The following is a 17,349-nucleotide window of genomic DNA, read 5'->3' on the forward strand; positions in this document are numbered from 1 at the left end:
GAGAAAGAGAGAAGTTTAAGAAATTAATATAGCCACTACAGTGACCATCAAAACGATGAAAAAAAATTGTCGTAAACAGTTTATTTTGCGACACCACGAAACAAACGATAGCGTAAAATGAAACGATAGACGTTTTTATCGTCATCTGATATATATCGTTATATCGAACAGCCCTATATTAAACTGTTTTTTTTAATGATCCTATTAAATGCTGCTGTAATTTTCTTCGTAAGTTAAGCTGTGTGACGAGAGTGAAGGTATATCTACTGTAGGAAATGTGTTTGTCGCTTTGATGAAAAGTGGTCAGTTTAAAGTACTTTTTGACCTTTGATTTACCCTCTGTCAGTATATAATTTTACATCTGTCTTCTGTAAAAGCCTTGTGGTCCAGCAGCATGTGTGGAAATTAACCTTCTGTTTTTTTATAAGTTTCTAGTGTTTTTTTAAACCAGGGCGAATTTCAGAGTTGGAAATGTAACAGTTATTTAGGTTATGAAGTGTTTTGCGGCATATTGGAAAAATCCGTGCTAAAATGGTTTAGAACAGCCAAAAAAAAAAAAAAAAAAGACCCAAATACAGTGCATTTCTTGGCTGGTGCACTAAAGTAATTTGGTTGGTGGTGTATTCTTCTTCTCCCTGACATCTTGTGACACACAGACATCATGTTGAGATATTTTCAGTGCACTTACAAACAGCACATCATTTCTCAGCTTTCAGTCAGTTTCTCGTGTCAGATTCTCTAAATCAAACACTGCGGCTCTTATACGTCACACAGCTTTTAACATTAATGTCAAACAGTCAGACAGGGAACAGAAATCCACTGCAGAAGAGTCAGAAAACATCAGTTTTATTTGCAGCATTCAAACAGATCAGAAGCACGTTTTCAATCAGATTTCAACTAAAATCACCATGAATTCTGTGCACTGAGAAATATCTCTCTGGGAGCCCAACAACTGTGGGTACATCTTGTCCTGAGGTTTACTGAAAAGCACTTCGTGGAGGCTTTAAAAACTTGTTTTGATATTTCTGTGTCCGCTGATGTCAGAACTGCTACCAGAAGGAAGCCGTGCTGAGGCCTGAAAACAACCAGGTCATCAACCTCACCACACGCTACACCTGGTCAGGCTGTGTGGTAAGAGCATCACACAAACACAGATTTATATATACACGCACAGTTGCACTCAACAGCATCTTGTCCCTAAGTGAGAAACAAAGCAAATCTTTGGAAATCCAGTGCAGGGATGCTTTTCTGTATTTGAAGTTGACCACTGAGCTTGCTGTCTTGAACAGCATGTGTGTCCTTTACAGAGTATGATGTTTTCTCCTTTTATCATCCGACAGTTGAGCATATTTTTTTCGTTCCTATTGTATACTCTTCTGTAAAGTAAGAGAGCAAATCAGTAAACCGAGAGGGAGTGAGAGCTAAAGGCGAGTAATGTGTTTGCATAACGTTTTACTTATTTACATTTTTCCTCTGGTAATGATGCATCTCAATCAAACAAAGGTTCCCAAAGATCTTTCTTCACACTTTTTTTTTTTTTTAACCAAGCAACACAAAGTGGTGTATTACTTTAGAATGTGTGACTAACAGCATGACTCTGTTGTTGTTGCGGTTACTGGATCTTGTTGCCACATTTCAGGCTACGCTGGGGTGTGAAATATGTTTGTATCTTGATATTTCAGGCTCCAAAATCTACTATGACAGCTCAGTGTCTCTGTGAGGCAAAATGTGCTGCATTTCTGGATAATAATACGTGCATTTTTTCCCCTCCCAGGTGGAAGGGGATGGAAACGAGGAGGTCCTGAGCTGCGTGGGTGGCCGCAGCTTCCGCTCGGTGAGGGAGCGATGGTGGTATATCGCTCTCAGCAAGTGCGGGGTAAGCACTGACCTCTGACCCTCCGCAGCCTTCCCTGACCCTGCTGCCCTGGTTTTCTTTAGAAAGAGCAGGTTCACCACCAGACAATGCCGTGATGACGCAACACCTTTTTAAATGGAAAAACACAGAGAGAGCTCACAAACCCACTCCTGTGGTCACTGTGTGATTCTGTTTGTATTCTAAGACAAACGCGCGTCATTACTGCCATCACCCTCCACGTCATCGTCTGCTCTAGCCCCCCCCTCTAGACACTGAGGAAGCAGGGAGTTATATTCTTGTCTTAGATACCAATAAATTGATTTAAATGCTTTTTTTTTTTTTTGCGCATTCCGGCAGAAAGCTCATACATTTCTGGTGCAAACAGCTGAATCAGATATTAAAATAGGAAAGCTCAGGCAAAAATACATCCAGCACACCCCGAGGAGGGCTCTGTGAAATATTGGATATTTTAAGGCTACTTTTTTGTGCTGCTTCCCAATAAATTTTAAATCAACGTGAGCATAATTTCTGTCCCAGTGTATGCTTACCCATTTGGGCATTTTGCACCAGGCTAGACTTTAAATAGTGGAAGTAAAAATATCTAAATAGGGGAAAAAAGAATTATAATCCAGTGATTTAGAGTACTTATTCAAGCTCCTAACCCAGTTAGACAGATACTCTTACAAACATTTAGAAACTGGTCTTCAGATAAGGATTATGCCACATGTTACGTTAAAGATTTGTGTGTAAAATGCCACACAGACACCCCTAAATTCATCTCCTCAGATGTTACAACCGATCCTTTATCTGTGTATCTGTCTCTGGATTTCCGCCTGACACTCTGAAGTGTCTTATCTCTCCCTTCATACTGCTACACTTTCTGCATCAAAGCACAGAGACTCTGAGTATGCAGCCGTCTGCTTCAACTGAGTTAAACATGCCTTGTGAGGCCTCCGCTGTAGCTGACTGGCTCGCTTTGGGGACATTGATGCATTGTGTTGCTTTATAATGGGATTGGTGTTGTGGTAATGGTGTGCCGGGAGAAAATGACCAAAGTGCTAGCTGTGGTGTGTTGTTTGTTGATACGAGTCTAGGCTGGGGCACCCTGTCCAAAAATTGTGAGCCTGGCTGATGATAGCTCAGTGATGATACCGTATATCCTCCTTCAGTCAAGGACAAATCCCAGTGATAGCTGTGTTTTTTGTTGTTGTTGTTTCTTTCTTTCTTTTTATTTTTTAGAATGCAGGTAAGAGAAAGTGTTAAATATCTGCTGAAGGTGTACCCCAGCATGCCTGCCTATCAATGGCACACTCACCTGTACGCGAGCATGTCATGCTCCGATTCTGTGTGTAATTGTGTGTGAGCATTCCTGGCCTTGTATTTTTTGGGGGAGGGGTACGTAGGGTTGTTTTTGTGCTGCCACTTGAGAGCCCTAGCTGAAGAGGGATATGATTAGAATGGATGCTTCCTGGAGAGTATGGTTTAGTGTCACGCCAGCATCCGCTGAAAGACACGCTGCCTAATGCTGTTGGACTTGAGAATAAAGGCTCGCCTCCACTCCTGGGGAAATATGCATGCTACGTCCCGCAGCCAATTTCCACCCCTCGTCTCTCACGGCTTGCGTTCTCGCTTCCGTTTTGCTTCCACACCTCTTCATCTTTCTTACCTCTGTCGCTCACAATCTTTAGCTGTGTCTCTCTTTCAACTCTGTCACCAAGCTGTGACGCGCTCCACGCCATTTCATATCTATTTACTCCTGCATCTCCTGTTCCTCTCTGTCAGCCTGTGCCTAATTGTGTTTCTCCTCTCCATCTTGCAATCTCACTGGTCTCATTTCTTTTTTTGCCTCTCGCTCATTTAATGCATTTTCCCCAGCACCCTCACTTTTATCTGCTACTCCCTGTTTCCCACTTTGTTCCTGTTTCTCTCTTATCCGGCTCTTTTTTTGTTTCGTGTACTTTCCATCTCACTCTTTACCTGTGGAAGTGGGTCTAAATCCAAATCAGCTCCTAAGTCCTTAAAACAAGAGGACGTCTGTTCTCAATTCCCTTGCCAGCATAAACTGGTAAAATGTGAGGCTGGTCTTTATTTAACATTTCCAAGCAATTTCACTTGATTAATTATAGCAGGAAACCTCAAGGCTGCAAATAATTATTATTTCATCAGGGGAGGAAAAAAAAAAAAGACATTAATAAATAAACTTGAAGTCATCCCAGAATTTCAACATCAAAACTTTTACAAAGCTTTACAAAAAAAATCGTTGTTATTATACTGTTGTCATTAGACTGTTTTGAAAAGTTGGTATATTAATAAAACTTGTGATGTAACTAATTGGGTACCATCAATAGAAAGTGAAGAGAAAACAGAGCAAATGCAGAATAATTACTTGCATTTGTACGAGCAACTGTTGTCGGAGCATTATTGTGTACTTTCAAACACAAGTGAAGATGTAGAAGGTTTTGAATTGCTGTAATCAACTTTTTCTTTATTATTCCAAGCAGAACTACTGCTAATGAAGCAAAATTACTTCAGCAGGGAACCAAGAAAGAACTGAAATTAGCTTGGCTGTAAAGAGGCAGGGGTTAAAGAAACGGCCAGAACTTTGCAGCTGTCAGCTTGGCCGAGCGACAAATCACAGCTACTGTATTTTGTCCAGGTTCTCCTGTTCTAGACGGGGAGCCAGTTTGAACATGAAACATTGCGCTTGTTCAGTGTAATAAATAACAACAACAAAAAAATAACAGGATTAGCTGACAGTGTTATGAGTCTTCTGGGAGATATATTTACCCATATAAAAAAAAATCAGACTTTGTGATTTGTAGAATGTAGTAGTAGTTCTGGTGTGAACACAGAGTGCAACAGTTAAAACTGTGATTCTAGTAACATGTTCCTACAGTACACAGTGTATGCACCATCTGTGTGTGAGCTGCAACTAACATTTACCTGAACGATTAGGTGCTAATTACTTTTTTCATCAACTATCAGCTCACGGTCATCACAATTCCTGAAAGTGCAAGGTGATGCCAACACCTAAATATAAATTACATTATGTTATTTTACATTGTATAGATTAAAAAATATGTGGACAGGGTCCCTCGCTGAAGAAACCTAACAAAAAATCTCGTCTGCTATTTTACCCATCTGTCACCTTCTTCTTCACTGCAATTTAAAAATTTCATTCATATGATAAATCGCCACCACAAAGGGTCATGGAGCAGTGACTCTGGCAGGGAACTTTTTAAAGGGTTTGCATGTTTTTCTATCTAAGCGTAAAGGATTTTGCAGCCATGATACAGTATATTTCTGTGTTTTGTCCTACACTGATACAGGAGTGTACTTTTGGCCTGAAGGTGCTTATCATGGTCTGGGCTCTGCTCCTTAGATCTATAAAAGGAAATCTTAATCTGTTAATCTGAGTTTGTTGTTGAAGCATTTCTCTGATCGTCTGGCAATTTCAGTATGAGTTGTAGCACCAACTGCGAGTCAGGTCTTATCTCCCGACATCCATGCCTGACCTCACTGATACTTCAGTACCTGGCTGTGAGAAAATCCCCTGCTGCGGTCAGGTTATAAAATCCTGTGGCAGGCCTTCCTAGAAGAATGGCTGCAATTTCAGCATTATGGGAGATTTCACCTAAATTTTAATAACCACTTGAATTTACTGGTCATGCTCAGTGCTACAAGCTTGTGAAAGCAGATGTTTAATGGCCTCTGTAGCTTTAGAGAAGCAAATGATGCTTAAATAATCATAGTCATCAGGGCTAAGCTGACTTTAGTCAGGGAATTACCCAAGTAGATGCTATAATATTGCTACAGTGGTTTGGGTTTATTGGAGGCAAACGGGGACTACAAATCGGGATTTCTCCCCAAAGATGTCACGGATCGATCATCAAATAAAGCAGCTTTAGAAACCATCTGATCTTGACTGATTGTATGTTGGACATGGACAAATGTTCAAAAAAGTCTTTCTGTTAATTAACTTCAATATTACCAGGCTAAGGGGTCTTATCCCACCTTCCCTTTATTTCTTGTAAGAAATAAGTCAACTCTCATTTGAAAAGTGAGGTTTTTTGAGAGTATAGGTCATGATATTGAGATCATCATACCACAAAAAGAGTTTAGTGAATGCTACTAATGATCTGGACCATGAACTTGTGTCTGTGCTTGTCTGAGTGCAGCATCCAGCATTACCAACATTTTACATCAGAGGAAAAACAGCAGTGCTGGTTGGAGTCATGATTATCTGATGATGAATTGTTTTATTCACGTAAATGACACACAAAAGATAGTCTTAGAGTTTTACAGGGTTCTATTCTTGGGCCAGTGTGTATGACATCATCCATGCCTTGCTCAAGTAACATTCATTGAAAATGTTGCATACATTTCCACTGCTCTGCAAGTAATATTTAAATCTGCATTGCAGATTAACTACTATCAAGTCCCAATTAAATTAAAGCCTAGATGACTTGAAATGTTCTAATTCTAAATTCACACTAAACTGAAGTTACTGTATTTTTAAAAACCCATTCTGGATGGCATTACCTTGGCCTCCGGTATTACTTTGAAGAACCTTGGAGACATTTTTGAAAAGGATACATCTTTATACTCACACATAAAACTGACTGTGCAAACACAATTTTTGGAGAAAAAAGGGTTTGTTGCACTCAAACGCTACCCGAACATTTACGTTCCAGAGGCACACTCTCTCAAAAGACTCAGACATCCTTTGAAAATATTGTTATCTGCAGCTTAAGGGATCAAAAGTTGTATCAGACTGTTTTGATGTTGGGTGAGAACACCTTCAGTGTGCGATACATCAGTGCGGTACGTCGAAAGTGGGTGCCTTTTACACCAGAAACCACCCAGCAACCCTAAACTCATCTGTGAACCCTGTGGAGAGAAGTCCTGCAGTGAAGTGCCACTTGTTCCCTCATCTCCCCTCTTTCCCGTGCATCTATTTCTCTCTCTCCCTTTTTGCATTTTCTTGTTTCCTCAACCTCTCTTTCTCTCTACCTGTATTTTAAACTTTCTCTCTCCACATCTATCACTCTCCTTATCTGTCTCCTTGCTCTTTGTGTCTGTATTGATTTTGTGGCAGTGCACGCTCCACGCTTCTCGCCCTTTTTTGATAGAGGGAGTGAGATGGAGTCTCAGGCTGCCAAATGAAATCAAAGTCTTTTCTCTCCCCCTCCCTCTCTGGTCCCTCGCTCAAGCAACAAGCGCGAACTCCATCGGCTTTGAACTTACGTCTGTGAAATGAGCTCTCCGTGCTCTGATTGTCAACCCATCTTTGTGCACTTTCTCTTGTTCTTGCTCCCCATACGTCTTTTTTCTCACCTCCCAAATTCATTTCAATTTGATGCTTTTTGTGTTGAGAACTGACAAGTAAACATTCACATTAATCCAATATTGGCTTGCCACAGGGGCATGCTAGTTTTCTTTGTGATGTTTCTCCTGACTTAAATAAAAATAAATATTCTCTCTTTGTGATAGCTTTCATACCACTGCACTGTCAGGCAGTTATATCAGATCAACATTTGAAGATATTGAGCTTAACAAATAATTAAAATCACAGTATTAATAATTGAGACCAAGAATACTCAGACTTAAGCAAGAGAAAGCTGTTGCTATGGCTATGATCTTTTCATCTTTCCTGTAATTTGAGCATCTCTGGATTTGCAGCACAGTGTCGGCAGAACAGCCCAGATTCCCTTTTCTTTACCCATCAACTTTTTCCGTACACCTGGAGGATCCTGAGGTGCGCCGAGGCCAGCTCGAAGAATGACTAAATGACACAGTTGCATTCAATGCATTCAGTTGTAATCAGGTATACCATACCTGTCTCCTCATAGTAAATTACCAGATATGCACCAATTGCCATTTTCTTAGTCGAGTCCAATTCCTCTGTCGATTTTTTGCAGAACTCCGATTTTCTTTCTGGGAACAATGACTTGCAGTATATGCAACCAAAAAATAAATAAATAAATACAAAATATAATTTTCATAATAAAAGAAATAATTAAAATTCACAATTTTCCCCAAACTGGAGAAGGTTACAGAAACGTCACTTAATCAACTGAAAATAAATCGCTCTGCTACTGGAACGAGGCACAGATAATTAACTGAAAACGAATTACTGGACACCCACCTTTACCTGACATATTTTTCACCTTACCAAACAAAAGCAGGTGCAACATATTTATATAACAAAACAACTGTCAGGTACTTAACAACACTTTCCAATATATGCGTAACTTCACCAGGATGTTGACCCTTTTTTCGCTCATCTCTATAATTTTCCTAGTATCTGCTTTGATTCTTTGTTCACACTGAGGCTGCAGGCTTGTGGCTGGCTCCTGAGCTCTGGATGGCTTTGTCCAGTTTTCCTTTGTAACCTCTTTCAAAAAACCAATGTTGATTTAAGTGCTGGAATAAGTTTGTGTTCATGAACCTTTTCGTGGTGGTCCCGCATAATTTACTTTCACATACTTTGTTTTTATCTTCACAGTGAAAAGCCTCCATGGTAATGGCACACCAGCATGTGGCTCTAAATATGCATGTATTTAAATATATATATTTCGGGTTTCTAAGACTTTAATTATGACAGACATTTGAGAGTAAACAGGAAAGGTGGGAGAGCGGGGCAAAGTAAATAGCAAATGGCACACGGTGGAACCGAACTAAGGCCTCTGTAATAGCCTTGAAGCATATGGATCACCTGCTTAACCCCGTGAGCTTGTGGATAAATATTTGACTGCAACAGTGTATGTGGTGCGCATACAAGAAAGGGAGCTGCTCCTAATCTATAATTTACAACAATGCAACCATTAACTGTATTTGGTAGTTATAATGATATCACTCATTAGCCTAACATTATTATTCTTTGGAGCCATATTTGGAGGAGAAAGCTTCCAGCTAATGTTAGCAAGTTGGTTAGCTAGGTTCAGTAACAAACAATGCATACAAATAAAAGGCCACAATATGACTCACCTAAACTTCTTGGGCAAGTTCTTGATACAATTAGCTGCAAAGAAAGCTAAATAATTTGTCATTAAAAATGCTTCACAAGGGCCCAAGTACACAAAAACGGTCAAGGAGTTGAATTAGCCAAATGGATGTCTAACAGCCGGCTAATGTCACTCGAAATGCCCATGCCCCTAATAATGCATAACTTTAAATGGGTAAGTTATGAAAAATTCACCCACCCTGTATGGTTGCATACAGGGTAAAAAATAGCTATAGAGACCAAAATCATTTTTCGGAACTAGCTGTAAACATGTTTACTTCCTCTCTAAAGTAATTTGGTCTGTGGGAGTGGATTTGCTTTTTTTGAGCCAGCCTTGAGTGACCATTTGTAAAAGCAAAAATATCACCCAAATTCATTTTTATAAAGATCATAGATAAACATAGTGCATTAATATTTTGTACAAATCTGCTAACCATCCACTGTCCACTTCTGCTGCTCTCTTATGTCTTGCAGGGAGATGGCCTGCAGCTGGAGTATGAGATGAAACTGACCAATGGCCAGTCTTTCTGGACGCAGCATTTCTCTGCTGACGAGTTTGGTAAGTGTGATTAGACTGAAAGTGAGAGATTATGGAATGAATCGCTGATGGCACAAGCCTACGCCACTTAGCACGGCCAATAAAGCACCTTCAACTGAACAAATTACACAAATGACAATAATGAAGGGATGGCTGAATGAATTAATGATGCTAGATAAACTGAGAGGAAGGGATGAAAAGAATAAAAGAGGGCCAACGTAGCATCTAAATTAATTATTCCTACATCACTAATGTTTCCTCCGATCTCTCACACTCTTGCTCTACTGTAATTGCCTCTCACTTTTTCTCATTTAATCCAATATATGGCTATAGGATCAAATGAGAATCCAAAGAGCAGGGTGCTTGATATGGATCAAGCACCCTGCTCTTTGGATTTATTGTCCCTTGTAAATTATCTGTCTTTCCCTCATACGTTCTACTTTCTTTTATTGATCTGAACACTTTGTACACCTTATTTACTCCTTCTTCCTTTGTATCTAAACCCACTGTGTATCTTGTACATTTGCCTTCTTTCATATTTCTATTTCGTTCTTTCTCCTCAAATGTTCTCCTTTTATCACAAATTTTCTTGAATTTTTCTTCCTCCTTTCACAGGCATCTTGGAAACAGACATCACATTCCTGATCATCTTCTCCATGGTGTTCCTTCTCTCCTGCTACTTTGCTTGTAAGTACTGCCTTTTATTTCACTCTTTTAATGTAATAGGAATTCAAAGCCCCCCAGAAATGCAATTTTTGTGTCAGATCTATTATAAAATCTACATGGTTTCTTGATGGGATGGGAGTAAGTTCTCGTGTTTGTTCAGATAAGTAAAGGTGGAGCCTGTGCCGTTTTCATTTTGGGCTGAGACTGAACACGAGCATCAGGGAAGCAGGAAAGAGGAGACGGTGATAGCGAGCCTTGGTTTTCAAGTAAAGGTGAACGGTTGAGTGGAGAAGGTAGCTGCAGCCTTAAGGTTACTGAAGCGAGTTTGTCACGCAAAGGTCAAAGCTGAAATAACCCTGAAGCAACTGAGAACAACAGCTCCTGGCAAAATCCCCTGCTTTCTTCACGTCGGGCGTTTCTGTGCTATCATATGCATATCTTCCTTTTTATAAACTGGCAAGGAGGCAGAATCACTTGTATTGCACCTAATCTGTAGTTTGCTTCTCTAGACGATCACAATTAAGCATCCATTTAATGATCTTTGGACCCAATGAGGCACGCTTCAGATTAAGAATGGAAGGTTGAATCGCACAATCTTTCACAGCACTGAGAGTCAGATTTATATTTTTAAGTCTGCCTACTAAATTAAGTTCTGGTGAGATTTTTCTGTTAGCGCTGTTAACTCTCACTTTTTGTCCAGCTGTGAACAAACTGATGCATGTGTTTTGTTTGGTTTTTCCCATGTGAATGCTTTTTCTGACATCTTTATTGGGGTCCTTACTGACGCTGGGTCTTGAGATTGACTTCATTCTGAAAATCTTCAGAGGATTTTAAATTAAACAGTCAAGATGTGGCTGAATTGACTTTTAGCTTTAATACAAGGATTTTAACAAAAGTAATGCATTAACTGTTTAGCAATTGCAGTCAATTCTATATGTAATTTTTAGTATAGAGACACAAAATTGTGTCATTGTCCTTATGAACATAGAAGAAAAGCCATATAACCAAACAGAACGCAAGGATTTCACCCTTTATTTGACTAAAAATGACAACAAAAAAGAACAAGAAAAAGAAAAGATCTCAAATTTTGAAATGGGTAAATATGTGTGTTTTTAAGTATGTAGTCCTATCTGAAATTTGTTGACAGAAATAAACTTCAAAAAATTGAAACAGGGTAAAAAATACTTCGAAAAGTTGTGTAATGTCTTAAAAAAAAAACCTTAGTCGAATCTACACATACACACACTGTTGTAACAGATTGGCTGTTTTACCTTTGGTCGCTGAAACTATTTTTCCTGCAGTTTTTTTTCTTCCTCTTTTGATGTTGCCTTTACTAAAGCCAAAAATGTGTCCAAACAACAGATGTAGATTTTTTTATTTGGCACAAGCTGCTCGAGTTGCACAGTGGGCTCGGTGTTTGAGTTTTTCCTCCATGATGTTACCATGGCGCAGGCTGGACGGGGCGGGCTCACGTGACGACGCTCTGAGTACTGTTTTAAAGGGGACTGTAAATACCGGCTGGAGTATTAACAGAGTTCGAAAAAAGCAACAAGAAAAACGAAACAAACTCAGAAATAACCAACGTGGGCAAGATTACGTCGATTAGAGGTTCTGACTGTCGGTTTCAATTCTCTTTGGATTAATCCCCCTGCTCCACTTGAGTCTCTAGTGGAAATCACTGCATGCTCTCAGAAACACTTCTGAGCACTGTTTGTTGCTGCATCCATAAAATGCAAGTTGCAATACTACTACGCAGGAAAAAAGCACTTGTAAACAAGATCCAGAAATGCCTTAGCTTCTCTGGGCTCAGCTCATTAAAGGCTGACTGAGGAGAAATGGAAACTGTTTTCAAGTCTGAATAATCAAAAATGTAATATCTTTTTAGAATTCATGGACGCTTTGTCCGTTAGAGTACAGAGGAGAGGGCACTTGTTAACGGCACACAGTCCAAAAGACGATGAGGGTAAAAAGGAAACGTGGGATGGGTAACTTGCACATCTGTATGCAGCATTAATACTGAACCACACATGGAGATTTTGGAGCAGCATGTCCTGTCATTGAGATTAAGGCTTTGTTCTTTAGGGGAGGCCTTGCTTTATTATCACCACATTCTATACATACTACAGCAACGTGTCTCTGTTTTAAAAAACAGGAACAGAAAACTCGAGAGACGCGCACTCGCAGAGAGGGGGGGAAAGCGCAACAACAGTGTTTGCAAAAGCTTCAAAGGGCTGTAAATGAATATGAAATTTTTTGGAAGTTTTTGTCTCTTTAAAAAATATCATTAGAGCACCCGCAAAATTCCCAGGAGGATTCAGCAACACTTGGCTGGCTAAGCCTGCTGTAATACAGGAGAGCTAAAAGAGTGTGATCGTTTATGACCCTTCTTCTCTCTATAAATTTTCCCCCTAGGCCACTGCTGTTTGCCGGAGTGTTTTGGTAGTAAAATAGGCTGCTTAAATACGCATTAAGAATATTTCCTCTCGGATTATGTGCCGTGAACAGAGAAGATGTATAAGGCGTCATCTGGAGATGTGCATCATGAGATGGATGCATACTAATGATCGCTCCCGCCCATTTATCTGGCCCGTTCCCTTGTTCTTGCTCTTTTCTTCTGCCTCCCAGTCTCTGTACCTCTCCTGCTCTCCTTCGCCATCTGTCAGTGTATCCTCATCCTTTTTATCTTTCCCCCAGCACACACACCTCTGTCACCTTTATCTCTTGTTATTTTATTTATTTTTTTTTTTTTTTACCTGTAGACAATCTGAAGGGAAGACAGCTTCTTCACACAACCTACAAAATGTTTATGACGGCAGCAGGTGTGGAAGGTGAGAGCTTCTGTCCTGAACAGACACGCACACTGACAGAACACACACACTCGAGATGACTGAGCCTCTTGCACGGTTGCAGCATCTCACACCTTAATCCCCACTTCAAGAGCACAGATATTATCGCACTTATTAGCCTCTGAATAGGACCTACTGCAAACAGTCGCCCTGTGTTACAGTGTTTAGTGGAGCATGCTGTTACTGATGAACCCCCTCCCCGCTCTCCTCATCCTGTCCTCTTCTTTTTCTTCACCCCCTTATCTCACTTTCTTCTTTCTTGCCTGCTTGTCCTCTGTCTAAATCCCTTCTCGATTCTCGTGCCACCCCTGAATTCGCTTTCACCCTCTCCTCCCACTTCTCTCAAGGATTTTGCTCCTTTTATAAATTCCTTCTTTTTTTCTGTCTTGCTTCCCTTCTCTCCTCCCTCATTATCATCTGCCTGTCACCTTTGTTCTGTGTATTTTCTTAACTCCCACATCTCTTCCTCTTAATGCCTTTTCTCCTCTTCTGTAACGCCTGCTCACCCATCTCTTTTCCCTCTTTTCTTCCTTCTGGTGTTTTTTTTTTTTTTTAATTTCTCTCCTCCCTGCATCCTTTCCACTTGGCAGTGCTCAGCCTGCTGTTCCATTGTGTCTACTGGGGCCTGTATGCTAGAGAAGGAGTTGGCAATGGCAGCCTCAAAATACTTGGTGAGTTCCTCTCCTGCATTGATCACTGACTCAATGACTGACACTAACTCTGCACTGGAAAATCGCTCACTGCCTGAGCAGAATGAATGATAGGATGCTGATGGGTGCGTGTGCAGCTGAAGAAATGTAATAGGTGGTTCAGCGTGCACGGGCTGGATTGGGTGTGATTGTACGTGACTGTGTGCGCGAGCAAAAATGTGTGCGGTGACCTGATTTTATCGTTCCCCTCTGATATCTCAGATTCGGAAACCACAACCTAATTACCCCTTCTGTCTCCTCTCTCTCATTTTCTGTCTCTCCCTCCACCTCTGTGACCATCTCCAGGGAAATTACTGTTCTCCGTCAGTTTCTTGGTGTTCCTTCTGATGCTCATATTGTTGGGCAAAGGTTTCACTGTCACCAGGTGGGCGCTTTGTCTGTGTGTACATGTATTATCTCACTACACTGCAGTGTTGTGCGCGTGTGTGTCTGTTTATACAAGCCTGTCACATTTTGTAGGTATTTTTATGCTGAGAATGTCACTCACTGTCAGCACTTACCGTCACCATGATGACTTGATGATGCCGGGTGACAGGAGTCAAAAAGTCAGTTAGGATGCTGCGTCTAATAATGTGGGCGAGCGCCTGATGTGTGTGAAGGAATGTCATGGATAAATGATGTTATGGTGTGAACTTTCTGATGCTGAAGCATTACCTTTGGCTCGCAGAGCCGGCTGACAGGTTTTTTGTTTGCTCACTAGTTTCTGGCAAGAGTTAGCAGACATTTGCTTGGGACAGGCAGTTAGACAGCACAATGGATTATTTAAGAGTGCTTTTCTTCACTGGAATGTCAGCATTTATCCATCTTCCACATGACTGGACAAATGCCCTGCTCATCCAACTGTCATTGGTCTTGCCTGTTTTCGAATGCTGGATTCAAACTCCAGTTATCAAACGGGAGAAACGTGCCAGTTTTTAATTTGACATCAGTTTCTGAGTTAGCTTTATGTGCGTAGAAAAAGTCATGCAGCTATACGATCTTGCTTTTTTACAAATCACCTCTGTTTATAAGGTATTTTTTAGAATCTTGATTTTATTTTTCTGGCAAGTCATCATCTAAACATGTGTCAAAGTTTGAAGATTGGTTTTGCTTTGGCTTGGCACAAACTAAATCTCTTTTTTCATACAGAACTCACAGCAAAAACTTAGCTTGCAAAATTTTTAAGCTGGCTTTTTTGACTCTAGGATTAGATCCTCCTCTGGGTTCAGAAGATTTCTAGACGTATTAAACTCTCTTAAAACCCCAGTGAATAAAACGAACTGCTTCACGGCTAAGCATGAGGCAGAGCTATTTATCTGCAGCGTTTAACTAGTTGACAATTTGCAGATAACTACTCAACAACTTTGATTTCTTTTTTCTTTTCTTTTTTGGTTGAGCGTAATGATGAATTAGCTGTGCAAAAAGATCTTTGAAATGCTGATGAAGGCTTAACGCTGAAATGCTTATTTGTTGACAGCTACAAATAGAGAAGCATTAATTTCTGTTTTTGCTCCATCCATAAGCCTGCAGCTGTTTTAAATATATAAATAGCAGAGAGTTTAATGCTCACATATCTTTGTGCTGTGTAGTTCTGAATAGCTGTTTTTTGATTAAGCTGTCTGCTTGAGTGTAAAGAAGCAAATGCAGGATTTTGTGTCTTTCTGTGTGTGTGTGTGTGTGTGTGTGTGTGTGTGTGTGTGCGTCTGTGTGTGTGTGTGTGTGTGTGTTTTGTATCTTAGCTTTCCTTTGTGTCTCTTAAAGTGTGTCATTGTATTTTCTTCTTATCTTCCTCCAACTTGTGTGCAACCTCTGACCCTGTGTTTATCCTTGCATATCACAGGGCGAGGATCAGTCACAGTGGGTCTGTGAAACTGAGCATCTACATGACGGTTTACACAATCACCTACGTCATCCTCTTCATCTATGAGGCGGAGGTACTGTTTACACAATCACCAACACTGCTGGAAGGGACTGGAAGTTTATTTTTAATATCGATTTTATCTATACATATATTTCTAGCCAGCAGTATAGCATCATACTTTTAGAGCCAGTTACTGTGCCCAGAAATAATCATGCTGACTTTTTCCACTATGTAAGATTGACAGGCTTGTGATAATGTGAGTAGGTGTGCAGGGAAGTAGCTTGGCAGCTATAGTGTGGATTGTTGGCAAAATTTGAACGCCATGCAGTCGACTGGCATAACTCTGAAGTTCTTATTGTTTTAATTTGTCCAATAATTCTTTGGTAACAAAATGCCTGCGAAACTGTACTGGAGCATCAGCTGTGTTCTTGTTTTAATCGCCAATTAGTTTGAGCAGACTAGGACATTTAACTAAGATGGTAAGCGAAATCTTAATCCTGCTAAACATTAGCACATCTTCACCCCTGTGAAGCTGTAAAATGCTCAGTAATGAAAAAAATAATCTTAATTGTTAATGATGCTGATACAGTATGACCATAAACATGTGTGATTCATTTTTAGTTTTCAAAAGATTGCTATACAAATACATATTTGAGGGCTACGTGTGAGAATATTGTTGATGTTATTTACTTAAGCCTGAGCCTGTTCGGTCACGATTTGTTATATAGGTGGGGATCTTATATTCATTTTTTTGCACAGTCTGTTTACTATGTGGTGACTGAATAGATAAATATTAATTATCAAAATTGTGGTCAGGCCCTGTGATAGACTGGGCACCTGTTGAGGCTGTACTTTGCCTCTCACTCTGACATCTGGGATAAACTTCAGGCCCCGGGAGACCCCGAATTGGAGAAAGTTGAAGGAAAATGTATAGATGGATAGAAAATTGTTCTAAATTAATTGAATATTGATTAATTTGCTAATTCAACTATAGCTCCAGAGTCAAAATGAATTAATAATTATGCTAATAATGATTTAATACCAAGCATTTTCTGGTTTCACCTTGTCAAATGTGTGAATTTCATGCTTTTTATAATGCTTTGGTTTTGAAGTCTTCAGTGGATAGAATGAAATAGTTGTCTTTTGTACGGATATATTAATTAAAGCAAGATTGATTGCTTCAATGGGGGAATAACTGAAAGAATAATCAAGACTGAAAATATCCTTTAGTGCCAGTCCTGTGAACGGTGGCGATCAAAGCTTTCAGTTCAAATACGAAAACTTTCCGATCCCTTTGCCCTTCAGGTGTGACATGAAAATAGCGTCTGAATTATATCCGGGATGATTGGGTACAAGATTTCTCACACACCTAAACTCGACACAGCATCTGCACTTGTGTTATTGCTGTCTTTGGCTTTTTTAATAATCTCATAAATATTCATAGAAGAGTTGGGCCCATAGATCAGCGTGGGCCGTAATGGCTTTTCCTGTCAAGTTATTCATTACATTGATACATTACTAATTATGAAAATGCATCAAGTTGATTGTAAAAACAAAATGCTGAAATTCATTGATGAGTTACAAATTTTCTATCTTGACAGAAACAACCAGACAGTTCCCAAGTGCAACCACAACATTTATGGTTCCTTATGCCAGTGCATATAATGTACTCGAGCTCAGATCAAGAACCTTTAGAGTTTTCCTTGACAGGGACGTTAGACTTTGTAATCAGCCTCCACTCATTAATTCTTATGCCTCTCTAGGTTCCAGCTTCGATGAGCTTATGAATTAATAACAGACTCGTTGCATACATCTCTGCATACTGTAAAGCCTGCAGCAACGTGACATGTAAACATGGTAAATGCAGGGACGGTGGATTACAGTGTTT

General features: G+C 40.0%; 1 protein-coding gene across 1 annotated transcript in view; it reads left to right on the plus strand.

The window, feature by feature from the left end:
* Window positions 1-17,349, plus strand: part of tmem145 (transmembrane protein 145) — a 40,764-nt gene that overhangs the window by 16,704 nt on the left and 6,711 nt on the right. Inside the window, exons 4-11 of the mRNA XM_085471797.1 lie at window positions 1,045-1,131; window positions 1,775-1,876; window positions 9,336-9,420; window positions 10,015-10,086; window positions 12,825-12,893; window positions 13,502-13,582; window positions 13,907-13,985; window positions 15,441-15,534. Coding sequence (XP_085327923.1) covers window positions 1,045-1,131; window positions 1,775-1,876; window positions 9,336-9,420; window positions 10,015-10,086; window positions 12,825-12,893; window positions 13,502-13,582; window positions 13,907-13,985; window positions 15,441-15,534 — 669 coding nt within the window. The remainder of the gene's footprint in view (window positions 1-1,044; window positions 1,132-1,774; window positions 1,877-9,335; window positions 9,421-10,014; window positions 10,087-12,824; window positions 12,894-13,501; window positions 13,583-13,906; window positions 13,986-15,440; window positions 15,535-17,349) is intronic.

This window comes from Copadichromis virginalis, linkage group LG11, assembly GCF_057382275.1.
Source record: "Copadichromis virginalis isolate Kocher_CV1m ecotype Utaka linkage group LG11, C_Virginalis_male_GT1.1, whole genome shotgun sequence".
NCBI lineage: Eukaryota > Metazoa > Chordata > Actinopteri > Cichliformes > Cichlidae > Copadichromis > Copadichromis virginalis.